Source organism: Lithobates pipiens, unplaced genomic scaffold (genome assembly GCF_037356315.1).
Source record: "Lithobates pipiens isolate NorthernLeopardFrog02 unplaced genomic scaffold, aLitPip1_a1.2 Scaffold_3, whole genome shotgun sequence".
Classification (NCBI taxonomy): Eukaryota; Metazoa; Chordata; class Amphibia; order Anura; family Ranidae; genus Lithobates; species Lithobates pipiens.
In genome coordinates, this window is record NW_027507790.1 from 236853897 (window position 1) to 236874349 (window position 20453).

Below are 20453 nucleotides of genomic sequence, written 5' to 3' on the forward strand. Positions count from 1 at the left end.
AAAGCCTCACACACAGTCCCAGCAGGCTGAAGAAAAAAAAACGAAGCGGTTGCCGTACTAACTGCGATGTTAGTACAGCGATCTTCCCCACCGTGCTGTTGCATAGTCTGGTTGAAAAAAAGTCCATCTAGTTCAACTAATAGGGGGAAATAAATATTCCTATAATCCTATATACACAATCCCATACCCATAGTTGATCCAGAAGAAGGCAAAAAAAAAACAGCTAAGCATAATCCAAGTTATATTATCTACATTTTAGGAAAGAATCCAGGCCTTTTTCTTTTTTCTTTTTTTTTTTAATCTACTGAGCTGGGCAGAACCACTTCTTAAAGAGAGTCTATTCCACATTTTAAACATTTTTAGGAAAACAAATTATGTACTGCATACAGCAAAAAGAATATTGTGAGATATAAGGATTTTCGTATAGTGTGTGCACACAACTTTCAACAGCTGATTCCGAATTTTCGGACATCAATTTCTTAGGGAACAACCTCAAAATTTTCAGGTACGGGAACAGAACAAACGATTTTTGTTTTTAATGTGTACCATTTTCATACAAGAAAAAGCATAAAAAGACTGCGCATGATCACAAACCATAAATAACAACAAAAAGCCTTTGTAGTGCGATAATTTCCGTATGAATTTTCATTTATCGGTTCCGATTTGCTGTGAAACATAAAAAAATAAAAAAATCGTACAAATGTTTTTCCGGAATTTCTTATAGTGTGTACCCCACTTAACACAAAAAGAACTGTTAGGTCGCCCGTCTTTTCCTTATGGCCTAGGCACTTGGAGATGGCTCAGTGGAGGTCCTCGCCGGCGAGATAACCAATGACTCATACACAATTGTTATGCTGAAATGGTTACAATCTTTAATTCTGGTTTTGCCGTTTTATACTATTTTTACAAGACTCTGCCCCAATTTTGGGGACCAATCAAAATTATACACATTAGCTCACATTGTTCATTAGCTCATTATTTTGTAATGTCTTGTGACCTTAACCTCTGTATTTCAAAGCTTATCCCAGTTCAATAATTCCTTACTTTCTGTTACCGTCTGCTGACCATGACGTGCCAGCCACAACTTCCTAAAAACCAAGTCTAGCCTTTCCATACCCAGTAACAGTGTACAGAGAGGAAAACCACAAACAGATGCTTTAAGATGAAGACATTTTAACAGAAATAGATAGTCATGACCATGAGATAATTCAGTATTAAGCAATACTGTCATGAGATAGATTTTCTAAATTGTATCAAGTAAAGTTTCTTTAAATCACTTAAGCAGATAAGCAATCCTGTATTGATTTGTATTGTATTGATATAAGCAATATATCTCCAGGGTAAAAGCAATAATCAGAATCAACAATCAATAACGCAATGTATTATGGAATCTCCTTACAATCCTCCCTTTGACCATTCGATATTATCGAAATGGTCATTCTCTACCCTCTTCGTTAGGCCTCATGGATTCATATCCTCCGGCCTCATGTTCCTGACTCTCGTACCATACAGTGGGATCTCTGGAAATGGAAGTCAGCTTCTGGAGCATGGCTTCTACCCACGATTTGAAAACTGAGGGGCTTTTTGGGACTTTTCCTTATGACATTGGCAAGAACAATAGGGGGTGTTCCATTCAGGAAAGGAGTGATGTTTAAGGGAATGGCCATTAATGGGATTCTGGCTGTACTAGGGTGGAGTTTGCTGCATATCCAACATTTCTCAAAACCAGACTTTTGTGCATAACTGTACTTAAACTTTAACAACAACATCCTGTCGGTGAAACCTGAAGGGGGTTCAGTGGGGTGTATACTTCTTTTATATTTTAAACTAGGTGGTGCATTGGCTGTCTGTGCTTTCCCACATATGCCTTCTAGTAGCCCTGAATCTTCTGGATGGTACACACAATTTGCTATTAACCAAACAGGTATGAATACTATCAGAATCAGACATGTCCAGAAGCATAATGTTTTTCCTGACACAAAAGTGGAAATCATTTTTGTCAGGTACTGTGTACAAAGTTCTGCTACTCGTTTCTTCCTGTGGGTGAGGGATTTGTCTCGTTGTTCAGAGAGATTTGCTTTATGCCTTCTTGAACGTCCTTCAAATCTGGTTGCTGTTCCTGGTCAGAGGAGTCCTGGGGTGCTGGAGGCGGGTCTGGGGTCTGGGGTTGCTGTGGACACTTCTTTAGCCGGCTGGCGTGGATCCAGGTGTTTCCTAGATCGGTCAGTACAGCAGTTCTGGAAACCTTCTCTATCTTCCAAGGTCCAGAGTAGATTGGTCCGATCCTCTTTTTGTGGGCCAGTTGCTTGACTAGCACTTGATCTCCTGGGATGAAGGGGTGTGTCGGCTCTGTGGAAAGAGGAGAAAAAGTGACAGAGACATGTTCGTTCATTTCCTGTAGCATACTTACCAGATTTTTCACGTACATTTCCTGTTGGGAATAGATGTTAATGTCAGTGTTTTGATCTAAGAGGGGCAGCTCTATGTTTGCACACTGCTTGATTCTGGTATGCCCAATATCTTCCCCTCTTTTGACCAAAGACCTTCTTGGTCCTTGGTCAAGCCATCCTTGACCCAAAAAGAAACATCCTCCTTTGTAGCTAATCCCTGTATTTGTGCCACAATGGTTTTAAAGTTGGGTGATGTAAAATGTTCTTTGAAGAACATTGTTGTGGGGGCTGGCTGACCAATGTATAGGGCAGCGGCCTTTTTTGCTTCTCTGTCTGCCAGCGCGTTTCCTTTGGAAATTCTGCTGTTATTTGATGAATGTGCCTTTACCTTGATGACCGCTATCCGCTCTGGGAGAAGAATCGCTTGCAAGAGTGCTTTAATTTGCGTAGAGTTAGCAATTGGCTTGTTGTCAGCAGTTTTAAATCCTCTATTTGCCCATATTACGCCATAGTCATGTGTGACCCCAAAAGCGTACCTACTATCTGTGTAGATGTTTACCTCCTGATCTGAGAAAAGTATGCAAGCTCTTGTGAGCGCCTCCAATTCTGCTACCTGTGCCGAGGAGGGTGGTAAAGCTTTTGCTTCCAACACCACATCAGGGAGTTGGACAATGGCGTACCCTGTCAGGAATGTTGCATCAGAGGGGCGGGAGCAGCTGCCATCTATGAAGACGTCCTGTACTCCTGGCAGGGGAATATCAGTGAGATCTGGGCGAGGGCTGGTTATTGCTGCAACCTGTTCAACACAATTGTGTTTCTGATCAGGGTCTCGTGGCAGCCTGAGCAAAGAATGCAAAAGGCGGACAGTGGGATTACTTGGTGGTGCGTGTTTGAGGGTGAGGTTATCAGTATTCAGAAGTGTGATCTCATACCCACTAAGCCTTTGTGCTGTCATATGCTGCGTGTTCATGTTTTGCAGGAGGTGAGTCACTGAATGAGTAGTGTAGAGAGTCAGCTCATGGCCTAATACTGATTTGTTAGCTTCTTGAACTGCCATTGCACAAGCAGCAAGGTTTTGTAAACAAGATGGCATCCCTTGTACTTGGGTAGGCAACTTTTTTGAGAGATAGGAGACTGGCCGGTACCCGGTTCCATGTTGCTGTGTCAAAACCGCAGCAAAAGAATTTCTCGACACCACACAGTATAATTGAAAAGGTTTGCCATATTCTACCAATCCCAGGGCGGGGGCCTGAGTCAGACTTTTTAACAAGGCCTGAAAAGCATGGAGCCTTTCTGTTGTCCAATCTATTGTCTTTGGGGCGGTGGACAAGGTAGCCTCCCTCAGAATGCCATCATAATATGAACAATCTGGGATCCATTGGCGGCAATATACGATTGCGCCCAAGAATGACAGCAAGGTTGCTTTGTCTCTCGGAGGACTGAGAGCCTGCAGGGCTGCGGCACGTTTGGGGGATACTAGCCTGGTTCCCTCCTTCAAAATGCATCCCAGGTATTCTACCTGACTTTGACACCATTGTATCTTCTTCCGCGATGCTAGGTGGCCAGACCTGGCCAGGTGATGTAACAGAGATGTGGAATCGACCGCACAATCTTCAGCAGATCGACTGCACAGGAGCAAGTCGTCCACATACTGTATTAGTACCGACCCGCGCTCAGCAGTCCATGACTTAACTGTCTCATTAAGGACCATGGAGAAGGCTGCCGGACTGTCCACATACCCCTGCGGTAATCTTGACCAGGTCAACTGCTGAGCTTTTTTTCCCCATCCCCATGAGAACGAGAACATGGGCAATACCCCTTCATCGATCGGGATGCTAAAAAATGCATTTGCCAGGTCCACTACTGTGTAGCAAAGGGAATCAGCAGGTATTTTCAAAAAGATGAAAGAAATATCTGCCACCAACGGTGGCAGAGGTATAACCTGCTTGTTGACGGCCCTTAGGTCCTGTACAAGCCTCCACTCCCCATTCGCCTTTTTCACAGGGTAGATTGGTGTATTCCAGGGGCTTATAATGTGTTTCAGAATCCCTTTTGCTATGTAATCATCAATTAATGGTGTGATGCCTTCAATTTTTTCGAGTGGCAGGGGGTATTGCTTATGATATTGTACTTTGGCGTCTGGACGCATTTGTGGTGTGTAAGGTGTACAGTTAATAAAACCCACACTCCCTTTGTTTTCTGCCCATATGGCATGTGTTTCTAGAGTGGGTGGTAATGATGCAAAGAGTCCCCTGTTTTGCTAGGATAAGTTCCTGGAGTGCGGATGAACCCTTGTATATAGTAGACCAGTGATTCCCCATGCCTTTCCAAAAAGATACCCAATCTTTATCTTCCTTTATGTGGGCTGTCCATAAGGCCTCTACGGGATGCCCTTCTGGACTGTCAGGGTCAATTATACTAAGGATCCCTTTTATATCTTCCTTATCCAAGCTTGTCCCTGCACTGTATTTTGCAAGGAAAGCGCCAGCCTCCCTTGGGCTTTTCTTTGGGCTGGGGCATAATTCCTTTATTTTTGACAGTGTGCCTAAAGGTAGGGGAATATGGACTTCCGTCTCCCCTATATGCATAAGCGGTGCTTTAAAGGTGGCACCCAGACTTTCCTGTTCCACGTCTATTTCTTTCTCACCCTGCTCCCTTTCCTCCTGTGGGGGTTTCTGGCTTATGGCCGATTTTCGTTTGGCTTCTGAGTGTGGTGGATGGCTGTGAAATTATCTTTCCCTTGGCCTCCTCAATCCTTCTTGCCTCTTTCTCTAGTTTCCTTTCGTATGCCTCTAAATCTTCCCTTTTCCTCTGTATTCTTATTAAATTCTTTCTGTTTCTCCTCCCATTCCTTTTCCCTGGGGCTCAACTTCCCGACTCCTTCCTCTTCCCCCTCTTTCAGGGTCTTTCCATCCCTTTCTTCCTTAGTTATCGCAGAATATTCTCTCATCTCACCTTCCCTCTTATCCAGCTCTCTTTTGTACTCTTCCAGCTCTTCCTCCCTTCTAGACATTTTCTGCTCTATTTCCTCCTTTCTTTCTCTAAGCTCTTTTAACTTCTCTTCTAATTCCCTTTCCATTTTTCTAATCCTCTCTTCTTCCCTACTTTGTATACCTTCTGCCCGGACTTCCTCTTTCCTGCTTCTACTTTCGTTTTCCCATCGTGTAACTTGTGCCTGATCAGCTGCCCCATACACTATGGTGGCCAACACTGCTGAGTCTAAAGATGGATACAGCTGAAGACATGGACCCAATGTTCCATCTTCCTGTTTAACCATCACATAAGGGGGGGGGTGGTGGTGCCTCAGGTTGCTGAGATAGGGCGGGTGAGTTTACAGGCTTTACTGTGGGGACTTTAGTTACATACTTTGTTTTGTACTTGGCTAAGCATTTATTCCATGTTTTGTAACAATCTTTCATGTACTGGGTGTCTTCCCATTTCCCAGGTGGATAAGAGTGCTTGTGCACCTGACACACCTTGCTCACTTCTTTCCATTCATCTTCTGAACAGGGACCTAGTGGTCCTGGGTCATGTATTCCCAGCTGTTGGCACCGTTCTCTGACCTGTGTCCAAAAAGGTTCTACCTGTGGCCCCGGTAGTGTGTTTTTAACATACTCATAGGGGGATGGGTTGGCCGTGGTCTGGGTTGCTGCAGAATTCCCCATCTAATAACCTTGGTAGGGTGTGTCTAGTACAGGGACAGAGATGAAAGCAACCTGTTTGTGCTATAATCTGTTCCCTGACTTGTGAATATGTCCCCTCGTCTGTTATTGCTGTGGGGCTGATATAGCTATGAAGGTTAACCCTCAGTACTCGGTATAGGAAACCCCTCCTCGTGGTAGGATATACTCCCCTTGCACCAAGTCGGTATGAGAACCCAGTTGGTCTAGTAGTTAGCAGGATCCACGTCCTGTCAACACTAAGGAACAGTAAACCAAAGGTGCAACGTGGGCAGGCGGGCGCTATCTCACTACAATCGGGTTCCTGATTTATGTTGTTCATTTAGTGCATATATGTGTAATGCCTTAATAAAACCCTTCAAATCAATACAATACTTTACATTCAGTTGTCATACATATATATACCATACACTTATCTCTAATTCTCTATACACCCTAAATACTTACGGTGGTACCTAAAAGAAAAACAAGCAAAATCATATATATATATACAATGGCCAAACAAATTTACATTATATCAACATGTTATTATAAGTGCACTATATTTCCCCCAAAAAGATTGGGCGTCCACTCAGCCACTCCTTATACTGCGGGCGTATCCTATACTTCCCGAGTTTTAAACACACTTATTATATATACCTCTACCTCTACCTAACATACTCAATACAGTCAGACCAGCCTAGTCAGACTACTCTAAAAAAAAACAAAATACCTGCGAGCCCCTCTAACCTTCCAAGGGGCCAGCCTAGCCCGTTGCGAAGGCACAGTTATGTAAGTGGGTGGATATACAAGGTTATTTGAACAAGGCAAGCACCAACACCAGTTCACCAAAAATAGGTAAAAAGGAGCAGAATGTGTCTTACCTGTTCAAACAAACGCAAGACCCCACTTCTGGTACCAAAACTGTTAGGTCGCCCGTCTTTTCCTTATGGCCTAGGCACTTGGAGATGGCTCAGTGGAGGTCCTCGCCGGCGAGATAACCAATGACTCATACACAATTGTTATGCTGAAATGGTTACAATCTTTAATTCTGGTTTTGCCGTTTTATACTATTTTTACAAGACTCTGCCCCAATTTTGGGGACCAATCAAAATTATACACATTAGCTCACATTGTTCATTAGCTCATTATTTTGTAATGTCTTGTGACCTTAACCTCTGTATTTCAAAGCTTATCCCAGTTCAATAATTCCTTACTTTCTGTTACCGTCTGCTGACCATGACGTGCCAGCCACAACTTCCTAAAAACCAAGTCTAGCCTTTCCATACCCAGTAACAGTGTACAGAGAGGAAAACCACAAACAGATGCTTTAAGATGAAGACATTTTAACAGAAATAGATAGTCATGACCATGAGATAATTCAGTATTAAGCAATACTGTCATGAGATAGATTTTCTAAATTGTATCAAGTAAAGTTTCTTTAAATCACTTAAGCAGATAAGCAATCCTGTATTGATTTGTATTGTATTGATATAAGCAATATATCTCCAGGGTAAAAGCAATAATCAGAATCAACAATCAATAACGCAATGTATTATGGAATCTCCTTACAAGAACCAGTGAAGCAAAATTGGAGTTTTAAAAAGCCAGGGACCATTACAGTCTACATACACCAGGATTTGGGCCTTCATCTTGCAGTGTATGTGAAGTCCCCACAGTGTGGTGAAAAGTCGGATATCATTGACTGAAATATGCCCTCTCAAGCGCCTGTTCTCCAGAGAGAATAAGTTCAGTGCTCGCAACCTTTCCTCATAACTAATATCCTCCAGACCCTTCATTCGCTCCATTTCCAGCACATCCTTCCTGAGGACTGGTGCCCAGAAGTGGACAGCATACTCCAGGTGCGGCCGGACCAGAGTCTTGTACAGCGGGAGAATTACCATTTTATCTTTTGAGTTGATCCCCTTTTTAATGCCAATATTCTGTTTGCTTTGTTGGCAGCAGCTTGGCATTGCATGCCATTGCCGAGCCTATCATCTACTAGGTCCCTCTCTTCCTTTTCCATCCTAGATTCCCCCAGTGTATAGATTGCATTCATTTATATTTTTGCGACCCAAATGCATTATTTTACATTTTTCCACATTAAACCTGATTTTCCATGTAGTTGCCCACCACATTAATTTCAGATCTTCTTGCAAGGTTTCCACATCCTGCGGAAAAGTTATTGCCCTGCTTAGCTTATTATTGTCCACAAATACAGAAATTGAACTGTTTACCCCATCCTCCAGGTCGTTTATAAATAAATTAAATAGGATTGGTCCCAGCACAGAACCCTGGGGGACCCCACTACCCACCCCTGACCAATTCCGAGTACTCCCCATTTATCACCACCCTCTGAACTCGCTCTTGTAGCCAGTTTTCAATCCATGTACTCACCCTATGGTCCATACCAATGGACCTTACTTTATACAGTAAACGTTTATGGGGAACTGTGTCGAATACTTTTGCAAAATATCTACACCACATCTACGGGCCTTCTTTTATCTAGATGGCAACTCGCCTCCTCATTGAAGGTTAATAGATTGGTTTAGCAAGAACGATTCTTCATGAATCCATGCCGATTACTGATACCGTTTTCATTACCAAAATCTTGTACAATTGTCCCTTATCCCCTCCAAGAGTTTACATACTATTGATGTTAGGCTAACTGGTCTGTAATTCCCAGGAATGTATTGTGGACCTTTTTTTAAATATTGGTGCTACATTGGCTTTTCTCCTATCAGCTGGTACCATTCCAGTCAGTAGACTGTTGGAAACGTGTTCTATCTTAGCTGCTCTGATTGCACCCTTACATTTCTTGTTGCAGTCTTTGTAAAATCTGAATGCTGATGATGATCCCTCAGTCTTGTATTAGTTGTTATGGGTAAAGTTGCGCTTTAAGAGGCAGTTTTTGGACTAAAAGTGCTCTCATTAACTCCTTAAAGCGTAGTAGTAGCAGATCTAGGTGCGGAAGTCATGGGCCTTACATCCAACCTTCTCTTTTGTCCTGTGTTGATGGGCTTTTGGCTTTTCTAAAGGAGATCAGCTTGACATCGCAGGGAGATGCCTCTGAATTCATTGACTGGTGCATTTGACCATCTTCTGGCTGCATATAACCTGCTTTAACACAGGCCCTCACTTTGGTAAACAAATTCTAAAAAGGAAAAAAATTAGCAAATTGTCTTTGTTCGTAGTTCTTCCAGTGATGAAGTTCTTAGTGCATTATGAAAAATTGTGTTTAGGGCCTTCCATGGTCTTGTATGGTAATGCAGCAAAGAACGTGACCATAATCACCTGGCAAAGCAAAAGGGCAGAGAAAAAGACTGTTGCACTGTGCTTCAAGATTTTTATCTTTTCATGAAGCTCCAATTTGTTTTTGGTCAGGTAAAGTTGCATATATTCCTAGTCCCTGTGGCATTTTTTCAGTTAAACATATTTGCCTCTTTGAGCTTATGCTAACCCTTTTTTAAATGCAGTGAGCAGTGGACAAGCTGAAAGAAGTAAATGTGATACCCTTCAACTTTTTGAGAAGTCTTTTGTACTTATGGCGGCACAGTGGTGTAGTGGGTAGCACTCTCGCCTGCAGTAAAAAGGGTCGCTGGTTCTAATCCAATCCACGACACCACCTGCCTTGAGTTTGCATGTTCTCTCTGTGCCTGCGTGGGTTTCCTCCTGGTACTCCGGCTTCCTCCCACACTCCAAAGACATGCTGGTAGGTTAATTGGCTTCTGTCCAAAATGGGCCCTAGTATATGAATGGGGACCTTGGGTGGTGGGCTCCTTGAGGGTAGGGAACAATGTGAGAGTGCAATATACAGGGATAGGGACAATTGTAGACACTCAGGTTGAACTGGATGGACTGGTGTCTTTATTCAACCTTACTATGTAAGTGACTAAATTACATATTTTCATTATGCTCTTGTTTTTCTGACATTTTTTCTGTATTTAACCACTTGCAGGCCACTTAATGTACATATAATGCAGCAGGTCGGCTCTATTGCTCGAAAATCTCGTACCTGTACGTCAATTTGTGCAATAGCCACTTGGGGGTGCCCGATCGCCGTGGGAAGCCCGCTCACAGGCTGATTGGACAGAGGGGGAGCCAATCAGAGTGCCTGGTGAAACCGATGGCCACCATCGATCGTTCCCGAGAGACGCAGAATGGCGGTCTGCCTATGTAAACAAGGCAGATCGCCGTTCTGACGTGGGGGAGAAGATAGAGATCTTGTGAACACGGATCTGTCTTCCCCAAGTCAGAGAGAACTCCCAAAAAGTTAGAAAACATGCCCTAGGGACACGCTTAACCCTTTGATCGCCCCTGATGTTAACCCTTTACCTACCAGTACAGTGACCATGCATATTTTTAGCACTGATCACTGTAATAATATCACTGGTCCCCAAAAAAGTGTCAGGTGTCTGATTTGTCTGCCACAGTGGCACAGTCCTGCTAAAAATCGCTGATCACCGCCATTACTAGTAAAAAAAAAAAAAAAAAAAATGAAATGCCATAAAAATATCCCATGGTTTGTAGACACGATAGCTTTTGCGCAAACCAATCAATATACGCTTGTTGGGATTTTTTTTTAACAATAATATGTAGCAGAATACATATTGGTCTTAATTGATGAAGACATTTTTTTTTTTTTTTTTTGTATGTTTTATCACAGTAAAAAATATAGTATCTTATTTTATTTTTTTTTTACCAGAAGAAAGCTCAATTTGCGGGCAATAAAGGACATCAATTTTATTTGGGTACAGTGTTGCACGACCATGCAATTGTCAGTTAAAAATAACGCAGTGCCTTATTGCAAAAAATGGCCTGGACATTAAGGGGGTACAACCTTCCTGGGGCTGAAGTGGTTAATATACTGTGTGATTTCATACTAATCCATTTTTCTATATTTTTTTTTTACAGCCACATGAAAAACAGAAGTGTCCAGAAATTCCCGTCCCTTCTTGTCTTTCCACCACGCACTTCTTTATGTTTGTAGCAGTTCAAAGTGTATTATTAATTGGTTACTTTATGTACAGGTAAGTAAAACCTCTGCTGTCATCGGTCAGTGGACTTATTTAGCTGTGTACTTGAGATCAGGTGACTCATTCCTTGGCTGAAAGGGGGGGGGGGGGGGGTTAAAACCCCTTTTCATTAGGTTTCCTAGGCAGAGCATTTTTTTCTACGTCTTGTGCTTGTACTCTTAAGCAGTCTTAAAGTGGATGTAAACCCACTCTCATCCTTTCTAAACTACTGCAATATTGGTTATCTAGAAGGATATACATGCCTCCTGCATGTATACTTATCTGTCAAATGTCTCTCCTCTGTCTGCTATGAGACCCGAAAAACTGCATATTTTGTGGGTGGGTGTGCTTTCTGGGCTCAGTGGGTGGAGTTGTGGTGTCAGTAGACTCCCCGCCCACCTCTTCACTCCCCTTATCAACATGCATTTTCTCCTGTGTATTTCTTACACTGAACTTCTGCTTTGATCACTAACATCCAGTCAAAACCCAGAAAAGTCCCCACATGACTTCAGCATGCCAAATCATGCTGAGGTGTGGAACAGCCAATCCTTGCAGAGCAGCAGAAGAAAGGAGTGGGAGGGAATAAAAAAATAATGCATGTCTTAGGTTAGTGCACGAGATATGTAAATCACCTGTCACTCACAGCAAGGGGGAAGGATTTGACAAAGTTTTTCTCTGTTTGTCGAGTTTTATCTCACTGAACAATAAGAGGCAAGACTGGGCTCAAATGATAGGAAATCATAAACTCTACATTATGACATCAGAAAAAATTATATAAATACATTTTCGGGTTTACATCCACTTTAAGGCTTGTACACTCAATCTGAATATTGTAGTCAAAATACCGCTTTCAAAGCGATCGTACGATAATCTGATCGTTTGTACAGAGCTTTCGAGAGCCGATCAAAACCGATCAGACAAGGCCGAAAAATTTTCTGCTAAGATACCAGATTGTACGATTTTCGTTTAACTAGTACAGTTTACATAATTTCCGAATTTTTATTCTGCTGTACGAGAATTTCTTGTAACTTTAGTAAACTCTTCATTTTTGATATGAGATTTGCATGAAAATAAAAAATGGATGATCATTCGTCCGATAATCTCATTGTGTATAAGCATCAACACTTCCTACCCGGCTCATATTTTCTGGCTATAACGATGCAATGTGATTGGGAATGATCATGGCGAGTCAGGAGAGAAGTCACCGAGAACTCATGTTGTCAGGTTTAGGAGATTAATTGAAATAGAACAGGCATATGGGCAGCGTGCGGCTCCCAGTGGTCTAAGACTTAAACTTAAAGAAAATAATCTGTTGAGTTGATAAGGCACACATTCTCCTATAATTTTGTAGCTGAGTACTGCAGAAAATGCTTTACGGCTGCTTTCTCTGATTTTTAATATGGTAAGTGGCATTTTGTTTTTTTAGAATGTTGAAGTGGTTGTAAAGCCTTACAAACCACTTTGACCTACGGGTAAGCCTAGATTAAGGCTTACCTGTAGGTCCAAGAAATATCTCCTAAACCTACACGGTTTAGGAGATATTTGCTGAAAGACAGGCACCGCTGTCTACGGCGCATGCGCCGTAGACAGCGCCGCGCAGACGCACTGAGTGCGCTGTGGTCAACGGCGATATGCCGCGAGTGTCGGTTCCCGTGCGCATGCGCGAGAGTGACGTCATCGCGGCTTCGCCGAATGACAGCGGTGGAGCAGCGAGACCCACCGAGAAGATGGATGCGCCAGACTACAGGGGACAGCGGTGACTTCGCTGGCTCCTGTGTCAGTTAAGTGACACATAATGGACTACTATGCGATGCATAGTAGTCCATTATGCTTTACCTTTGCAGGGAATGAAAGAGGAAGTAAACTCATCAGGGTTTACATCCTCCTTAACGTACATCTGAAGGCTTGTGTGTGACAGTCAAAACATTTAGTTCCTATGTGATGTATAAGCTGCATAGAGTAAACAAAATATTTTTTACCTTTTCTGATGGAGCTAAATCCTCCATTTGTGTGTATCACACCCCCCCCCCCCCCCCCCCAGGCACTACAGCTTGCAGTAGGGGGGTTTCAGTAATTGAAGCAGTGCAGCCAACCCAGAAAGCAGTGGACAGGACAAGGTGTGAACAAGGGCTGATTCTTTACAGGATTGTAAATCGGCAATGACTTTGCCCATAGCCCTGCAACATTATTCTTCATCACACAAGCTGACACAACCTTTTATGAAAGTGGCAACTGCAACATATTTGTTGTGCACAGTCACATGAAGCTGCATTAGGTGGACTTCACTGGCAGGATTAACATGTATTTTTGAGACTTGGGAGAATACTGATGCTGCACTTTTATAATTAATTGCTACGGCTCTTTTATGTTTATTTTTTTTTTAATGGAGCCATAGTTCTTGAAGAGCCCAAATCTTGTTTTGGAATTATGTGCCACCCAGGTAGACATAATGTGACCTCTTGAAGACTCGATCCTCAGTTCTGCCCACTGTGTCATCTGAGTTTTTTATAGTGCCTTTTGTTGATATTGGCAACCCTACCAATTTCAGAAACCAAGAACAGACTATTAGTTATATTTGGAGATCTAAAGAGCTCCGCAAACCAAACAATATGAACATTATGTATGTTACGGTTTGCCTTCCCTAATGAGCTTTTTTTTCTTTTTCAGAAATCAGCAAGAAGCAGCAGCTAAAAAGTTCTTTTGATGAGCCATTGTACATCCTGTCTACCTACGCCACAGTACACCTGGTGTAGGCCTGTATGTGAGGGACTGCTCGAATAGTTTAAATTATTGAATTTTTGAAAAAAGAAAATGTGGCAAAGAATTTCTGAATTTATTAAAAGTTGGATATGTGAATTCAAGAAAGGGATCTTGAGGAAAAAAAGATTTTTATCTATTTTTTAAACTGTGTCTACGAGAACTGTGTGATTTTCATTTTATTGCAATAACTTCTAGTGTGTGATCAATATCCGTAAGACCCATCTACGCTCAGGACTGATTTTTTTTTTTTTTTTTTTTTAATCTTTTATTCTTTCTTTTTCCTCACTTTAGCAATAGTCATACTTTTTTGTTTTGGATAACCTTAAAGTAAACCTGTTGTTTTGCCCCTTGAGGGCAAAGTGACAGGTTCTCTGTATAGCCCACTCCTTCTGCTATTCATACTTCTATTTTTGGCTAGTTGAAACCCTTAGAATGACATAGTACTCTGGGTATGAGAGTCCAGGTGGCCCTCTTCCCTTCCTTCCCCTATGCAGTGCACTATTGCCAGGTCTGTCACATGGGGGATGAGGGGATGCCATTTGGCCCTGTGTAAGTGCACCACATTTTCAATTGGAGGCTGCAGCAAGAGAACAGGGTGGTGTGGCGATGCAAGAAAGTTTAAGTATTAAATGCAGAGGAAGTGGGAAAAGTGACAGGTTCACTTTAATGCGGTTAGAATTACAATTAATTCGGCAATACTGTAAACCTTTTTGTAGAAAATCACTCCAAGGTGTATACTGTTAATCCTTAAAAGTATTTGTTACTCTTTAAAGTGGTTCTAAATGCAAAAGGTTTTTTTTTTTTATCCTAATGCATTCTATACATTAAGATGATAAACCACCTGTGTGCAGCAGCCCCCCAATACTTACCCGAGCCCGATCTCAAACCAGCCATGTTGCACGAGAGATTCGGCTGTCCAGAACTCTCCCTCCAAAATCCCAGTACAGAGCAGGTAGGTATAACGTAATTTTTTTAAAACAAGACTTTAGTATCACTTTAACCTCGCTACATTCACCCACTTGCAACTTTTTATTAAAAGGGTTTTTCACTTTAATTTTAGGGGTATACACACAGTTATGCGTTTTGAAAGTCTAAACGCATTTGATTACTCTGTGACTTTGTGACTTGCAATTTGTATGCAAATTAGTCACATGGTTGACTATAGAGAGAGTGGAGGAATTTTGCATCCAAGTACGAATTTAAATTTCTAATAATGCATGTTGTAAAGGGGGTTTTGTGTGATTGAAAATGTGCTGGATGCCCAGAAATTTGGGAAAAGATTTGATTTTGTGTGTATTCTTACATCAAAAATTCTAATGGAGTTTTAAGAAGCACTAGTCATGGGCATCAAAAACTGCAATGCATTCTAAATGTGTGTGTACGCTTAGACTCTTCTGCAGCATTGAACATGCTGAAAGGTACTATCAGAACTAGAATTGGCATTTGGAGACTGTTTTTATTGAGCAGGGACAATTCAGTATGCAAGTTGTAAACCACACACATCCTAAGAGGTTGGAAGGGCCGAGGAGGGCTGCTCCACTTGGTTTCCCCTTGGATGATTTAGCTTTAGAGCCTGTATTGTAGAACATTCTGCTATGGGAGACTGAAGTCTGCTTGTCAATGCTGAACCATGTTTGTCTACGGTAGCTTTTCCTTTTTTCTAAATTGAATGTGTACTATCTCCATGCAGAGCAAAATAACAGAGTACTTTAATAATCATTGCTTAGCTGGTTTTATTTGCCGTTCTTTGGCACTGGTTACAAACAGAGAAAGCCTTTTGTAAGCAAGTCATCATCTGGGGCTTTTGCAAGGCTAATGACTCTCTCTCTGCCCTCATGTGACAGCACTAGTTGGATGAGTGGTCAATCACTAAGTACCAGCACTGGAGTATGGGAGAAAGGAATGCGAGTCACCTGCTCCCTATACCTGGATGTACAGGTATTCTTCTCTCCTTATGGTCAAACAGAGTCATGAGGAGCAAAGTGAAGGTAAATGTCAGCAGCTGGTGGGGCACCTATTGAATGTATACCAAGATTAGTTTGCTAAACTGACAGAATTTATGAAGTGGTTGACTATACCTCTTCAAGAGTATGCTTGGATCCCTAAAGCACAAGGAAGCATAGCTTGCAGCTCCAAATCTAGTGCTGTCATGCCTTCTCCAGCGTAACCATTTAGTAACTTATAGAGGGGTGTTCATTTGTGGGAGAATGTGGAGGCTTGGTTTCATGTCCAGTCCTGTAGGCTCCCACATTACTCGGGCTGCTTTAGGTATTTGCAAAGGGAAATGAAGGGGGATAGGCCATCGAAAAGTAATATTTTGAGTAGCTGGTGCCTGATTTGGGAGGGGGGGGGGGGGCACAATTTCTCCAACACCATAATTCTGGCTGTTTTTCTGTCCAGTTGGAGTTTTTTTATAGGGATAACTTCATCTCCCAGTTTATTTATTTTTTCTTAAGGGGCAGAAGTAAGACCCATATACAGTCAAAGGTCAATTTGAGGTGATTGGTGTGCATTCTGGATACTTGGGTATGAAAACATGCTTTGCAGTCTCCATAGTGAACATGTAAAAGCTGGTAGTCCTAGTAGACCATTCTCATCCTTGGAGTTTGTAGGATTCAACAAGCCTACAAGTGACCAGACCCAACCCCACTGGTCATTTTGAGTTAGAAATCATGTAATTACCCAATTGAAATTGAATTGAAGTGACCGGTCATATTGAGGACTGGTAGTTTGAAGAAGTTAACTTGCTTACCAGCAACAACTAATAGTATTTTACAGTTTGTGTTAATGTTGCATACCAATGACTGAAAAAAAAAAATTGAAAGTAATGCATTGCCTTCAAGGATTCTCTGCTTAATTCAGAAAGGACATGATTGTATCTATAATGCAAATACAACACAGCTGCTAATCCCTTCCCTTGCAAGATGCTTCTTCAGCTGTCATCCTAAGCTGCAATACGCGAACACATAATCACATACTGTTTCTTGGCCCTGTATGCTATACATTGGTGTGTGATCAGTTGGCGTCTGAATATATGTCACTGCTGCTTTTGAATTCTAGCATCTAGAAATGTTCTTCGGGGATTATACACATCTAACGATAAAAACTACTGGTACCTGTATTAGCTACTCAGATTTCATTTTTCTGTGCAGTTTATAAAGTGAAGGCTTTTTTTTTTTTTTTTTTTTTTTTTTTTTTCCAACCTGACATATTTGAACTACTATTCATAGTAGTTAAGAATATTTTTTTTTTTTAAATGACTTGCCAAATAGTCTTTCACTATAAACACTAAAGCATGTGGCCTACCGTGTCTTTTACTTTTCCAAAAGATACTACCCCCTTTAGTTAGTGCAGTTCAATACTGAAGTGTGAGGCAGGGAAGAAGTGGAGAGACTGAGTGGGTAAATAGTGCAAAAAGTCAGTCACATTAGGTGAGGGTGGTGGTCACATTCTAGGTACCAGTATTGCCTGTAGTTTTCCCTACAGCTCATGTTGTTTCTCATTACGGATTGTACATGCCTTGTCTCTATATATGGAGATGGCCATCACAGGGCTTTGCTTCCATATTTGCATCTGTTTGCAGTTGGTGGGAAAATATTCAGGAAGAGGGAGAAGTGGACGAAGCAGGAGCTCATTGCACTGCAGGTCCTTGGGTACAGCTTCCTCTCCAGCAAGGAGAACAGTGAGCAACACAGTAGTGAAACCATTAAATCTCACTTCAGTGACAAATTGCATCTAAGGCATTGCTGACTCTATCCGTGCCTTAGGTGATCTCACTCTGTAGATAGCATCTATAAGACCTATGCTGCTGTTTTTCAGGAGGCAATCGAGACAAATGGTAAATCTTTCAGGTATTGTTCATGCACAATTGATATATTGGCTATAATATAGCAAAATGTGAAGGACGTAAGTATTATTGACATCTAAACTGGCCATTCTGTAGCCTTAATGCAATTTGAGAAAAACTGTGATCCTTTGTGTGAAAAGAACTGCTGTCTATACATGTAGAAATTTGAATCCTTATTTTTATTTGACCTGTTGACCAAGTGTGAACCAAAAGCTACAGGACTCCCATAGTGCCATTTGAGCTTACCCTGACCATGTGCAAGTTCCATTGTCCGCATCATATAGTGGAGGGGCTGGAAATGGGCTTCTTCAGTTTTGGTCCTATACTGAGCTGTTCCCCATTGTAAGGAAATGCATAATAGTCATAAATATGTGTATTTAGTGGTTTCCATAGCACTTCGTATTGAAACCATATGTCCCACTTTTCCATTTAACTGTCATTTTTTAGTTTTGGCTTGGCTCATCTCCACTTTTATAAGTTAACTAACTTAAAGCCTACAATAGTTACCGGTAATGTAAAATACTGTGCATTAGACTTGCGTTTTGCTGCTACTGATTGTGGGTGTGATGTGTGTTGTATTTTCTCTTAATGTGGAAGTCAGTTCAGTTGGTTGCCGGTAGACATACTATGTGTGGGCACAACTGTCCTGCCTTCATAAATCAAATATGCTGCCTTAATCTGTGTTCATCTCCAAAGCAAAGTCTGTATGCTGTAAGCATTAAAGTGTATTAGCCAGTTACTGGAATATTGCAAAAATTTTACTTTACCCTTCCCATCAAAAAAAGTTGTATATCGTTGCCATAGACAAATCAACATTCCGCCCATTTACAAAGCCTTAAGAGACAACTAAAAAGGTGTGTTTGAATAAAAAAAAAAAAAAAAGTTCACTGTTTGTAAGATTTTTTTTTAAAGCATCTCTTAGACAAGCATACGAAAATTATTGGAGTGAAAGGGCAAAAATTGCATTTGGTAATTGTCTGAAAAATGTTTCAATGAGGCTTTCAAGGAAAGGCCCCTCATAGCCTTGATTCAGTGCCACCCAATTCCTGCAAAATCAGCTGAAATTTGAGCTGTTGGTGGCCCCCTGCAAGCATCATCCGACTCAACAAAAGTTAGTTTAAAATATTGCTGCACTGGATAAATCATATCAGATGCAGTCACTTTTAAATCGGCACTATTGTATTTAAGCAGCTGTAGATGCCGTGACTGCCTGAATACAAGAACTAGCAGATGAGGCCTGTTTCACATGGGCTTCAGCTGGTAGAAGAGCAGTGTAAACAGCAAGCTATGACAACGTATTTACAGAGCTTTCAGCAAACTTCCTTGAAACTTCAAAAGTACCCTTCAGGTTCAGTTTGTAAGCTGAACACAGAACCTAATGGGAGTATTGATTACCATTTATAAACAGGCTGCTAGCACGCTCTCAAGCCTCAAAGTACTGAAGCCTGCTAGCAGCTTGTTTAACGTGGCAACAATACTCCCATTAGGATCTGTTTTGAACATTTGCAAACTGGTGCTGAATTGTATTTTAAAAGCTTGCTGAAAGCTCTGCAAATACTTTGTCAAAGCTTGCTGCTCTTGTACAAGCTGAAGCTGTGTCAAAACGTCTGAAATTGTGTGATTTTTGGTAGTGCCGGCAATGGAATCACTTTATTTTTGGAAATGAGAGAAAATTAAGTCCTGTATGGAAGCCTTTAGGGGTTCAGCCCTTTCAAAATACTGAATCACAAATTACTTTAGCTCAATATCTTTTGTGTGCGCGAAAGGCTTTGCAATGTTTGAGACCTTATCTGCAATCATTCTTGGATGGACTAGTTGGTGGGACTGCCAAAGACAGCCATGCCAGTAATTAAGTCTCCCCAGTGATGAGTCTACCTCCCAGTGTGGTTGATTTTGTGTTTAAGTATAAGGTTTAGAGCATGCTTAGCTTTTTGCTTTACTTCTCCGTCAGTTTTTTGTAGAGCATGTTTAAAGAATTGGTTCCCTAGAAAAAAAATGCATCAGAAAAAAAATCTAACATACTTGGGAAATCTTTTATATGATATTGGTTATTCTGATGGTGACAGGCTCCAGTTATGGCCCTTTAGAGAGGCCTGACAGGGTGCATCATCCCAGAAAAGTCTTGGTTTGACCCGAGTATGATCACATGAAGTTTTACATAGCTGGTGGGATATATTCTGACAATAACAAGAAAAATCTAAAGGGTAATGTGTCAGAACACTGTATAATAAGCTCATACAAAATTGTATGCCCAATAATCTGTTATGTGTCAGGAAAATGTACAGAAATGCCATTTGAACCTAGCAGATAAAGAATCTACTGAAAATCTGCCATCAGTATTTCCATTCATAAATACAATGTATTTGTTTAGCCAAAATTATTAATTTGGAAATGTATTATTTTTTTCCTTGCAAATTATTTGAGTTGTTTTGTTGTCCACAAAAACAGTATTAAAGCAGTCATGCAGCTAATTGGCTGTATACATTTCAAATTTTGTTTCTGTAAATTGGGCATTTTTATTTTAACTTTGGAAAAAAATAAAGAAGTTAAAATAGTTCATTGTGTTTTGCAGTTTTATCTCTGACAGTAAAACAGCCGGTATATGGCAGGATGTGGGATGCGTAGTCCATGGCTAATCTTTTCTGCATTCTAAATGGAGGAATTGGCTGTTTAATTTGCATCTATTGCTGACGCACGTACATAACTAAATCCAACTCCAACCAAAACCTTTCCATTTTCTTATTGCAATCTTTCATTCTAGTGTGCGACTGGGAATCCGGAG

At 41.3% G+C, this 20453-nt stretch overlaps 1 protein-coding gene and 1 long non-coding RNA gene across 2 annotated transcripts in view; one reads left to right on the top strand and one right to left on the bottom strand.

Moving 5' to 3' along the window:
* The window catches only part of LMAN1 (lectin, mannose binding 1), a 66703-nt gene extending 46475 nt beyond the window's left edge, over positions 1–20228 (top strand). Inside the window, exons 12-13 of the mRNA XM_077462908.1 lie at positions 10964–11079; positions 13732–20228. Of these exons, the coding sequence (XP_077319034.1) occupies positions 10964–11079; positions 13732–13768 (153 nt within the window). The 3' untranslated portion in view covers positions 13769–20228. The remainder of the gene's footprint in view (positions 1–10963; positions 11080–13731) is intronic.
* LOC143941026 (uncharacterized) lies at positions 847–7616 on the bottom strand. The gene is made up of 2 exons (XR_013263968.1): positions 6934–7616; positions 847–2349 (listed from the first exon to the last, which is right to left on the bottom strand). It is a non-coding gene; the product is annotated as an uncharacterized LOC143941026 (long non-coding RNA).
* Positions 20229–20453: the final 225 nt, after the last annotated feature.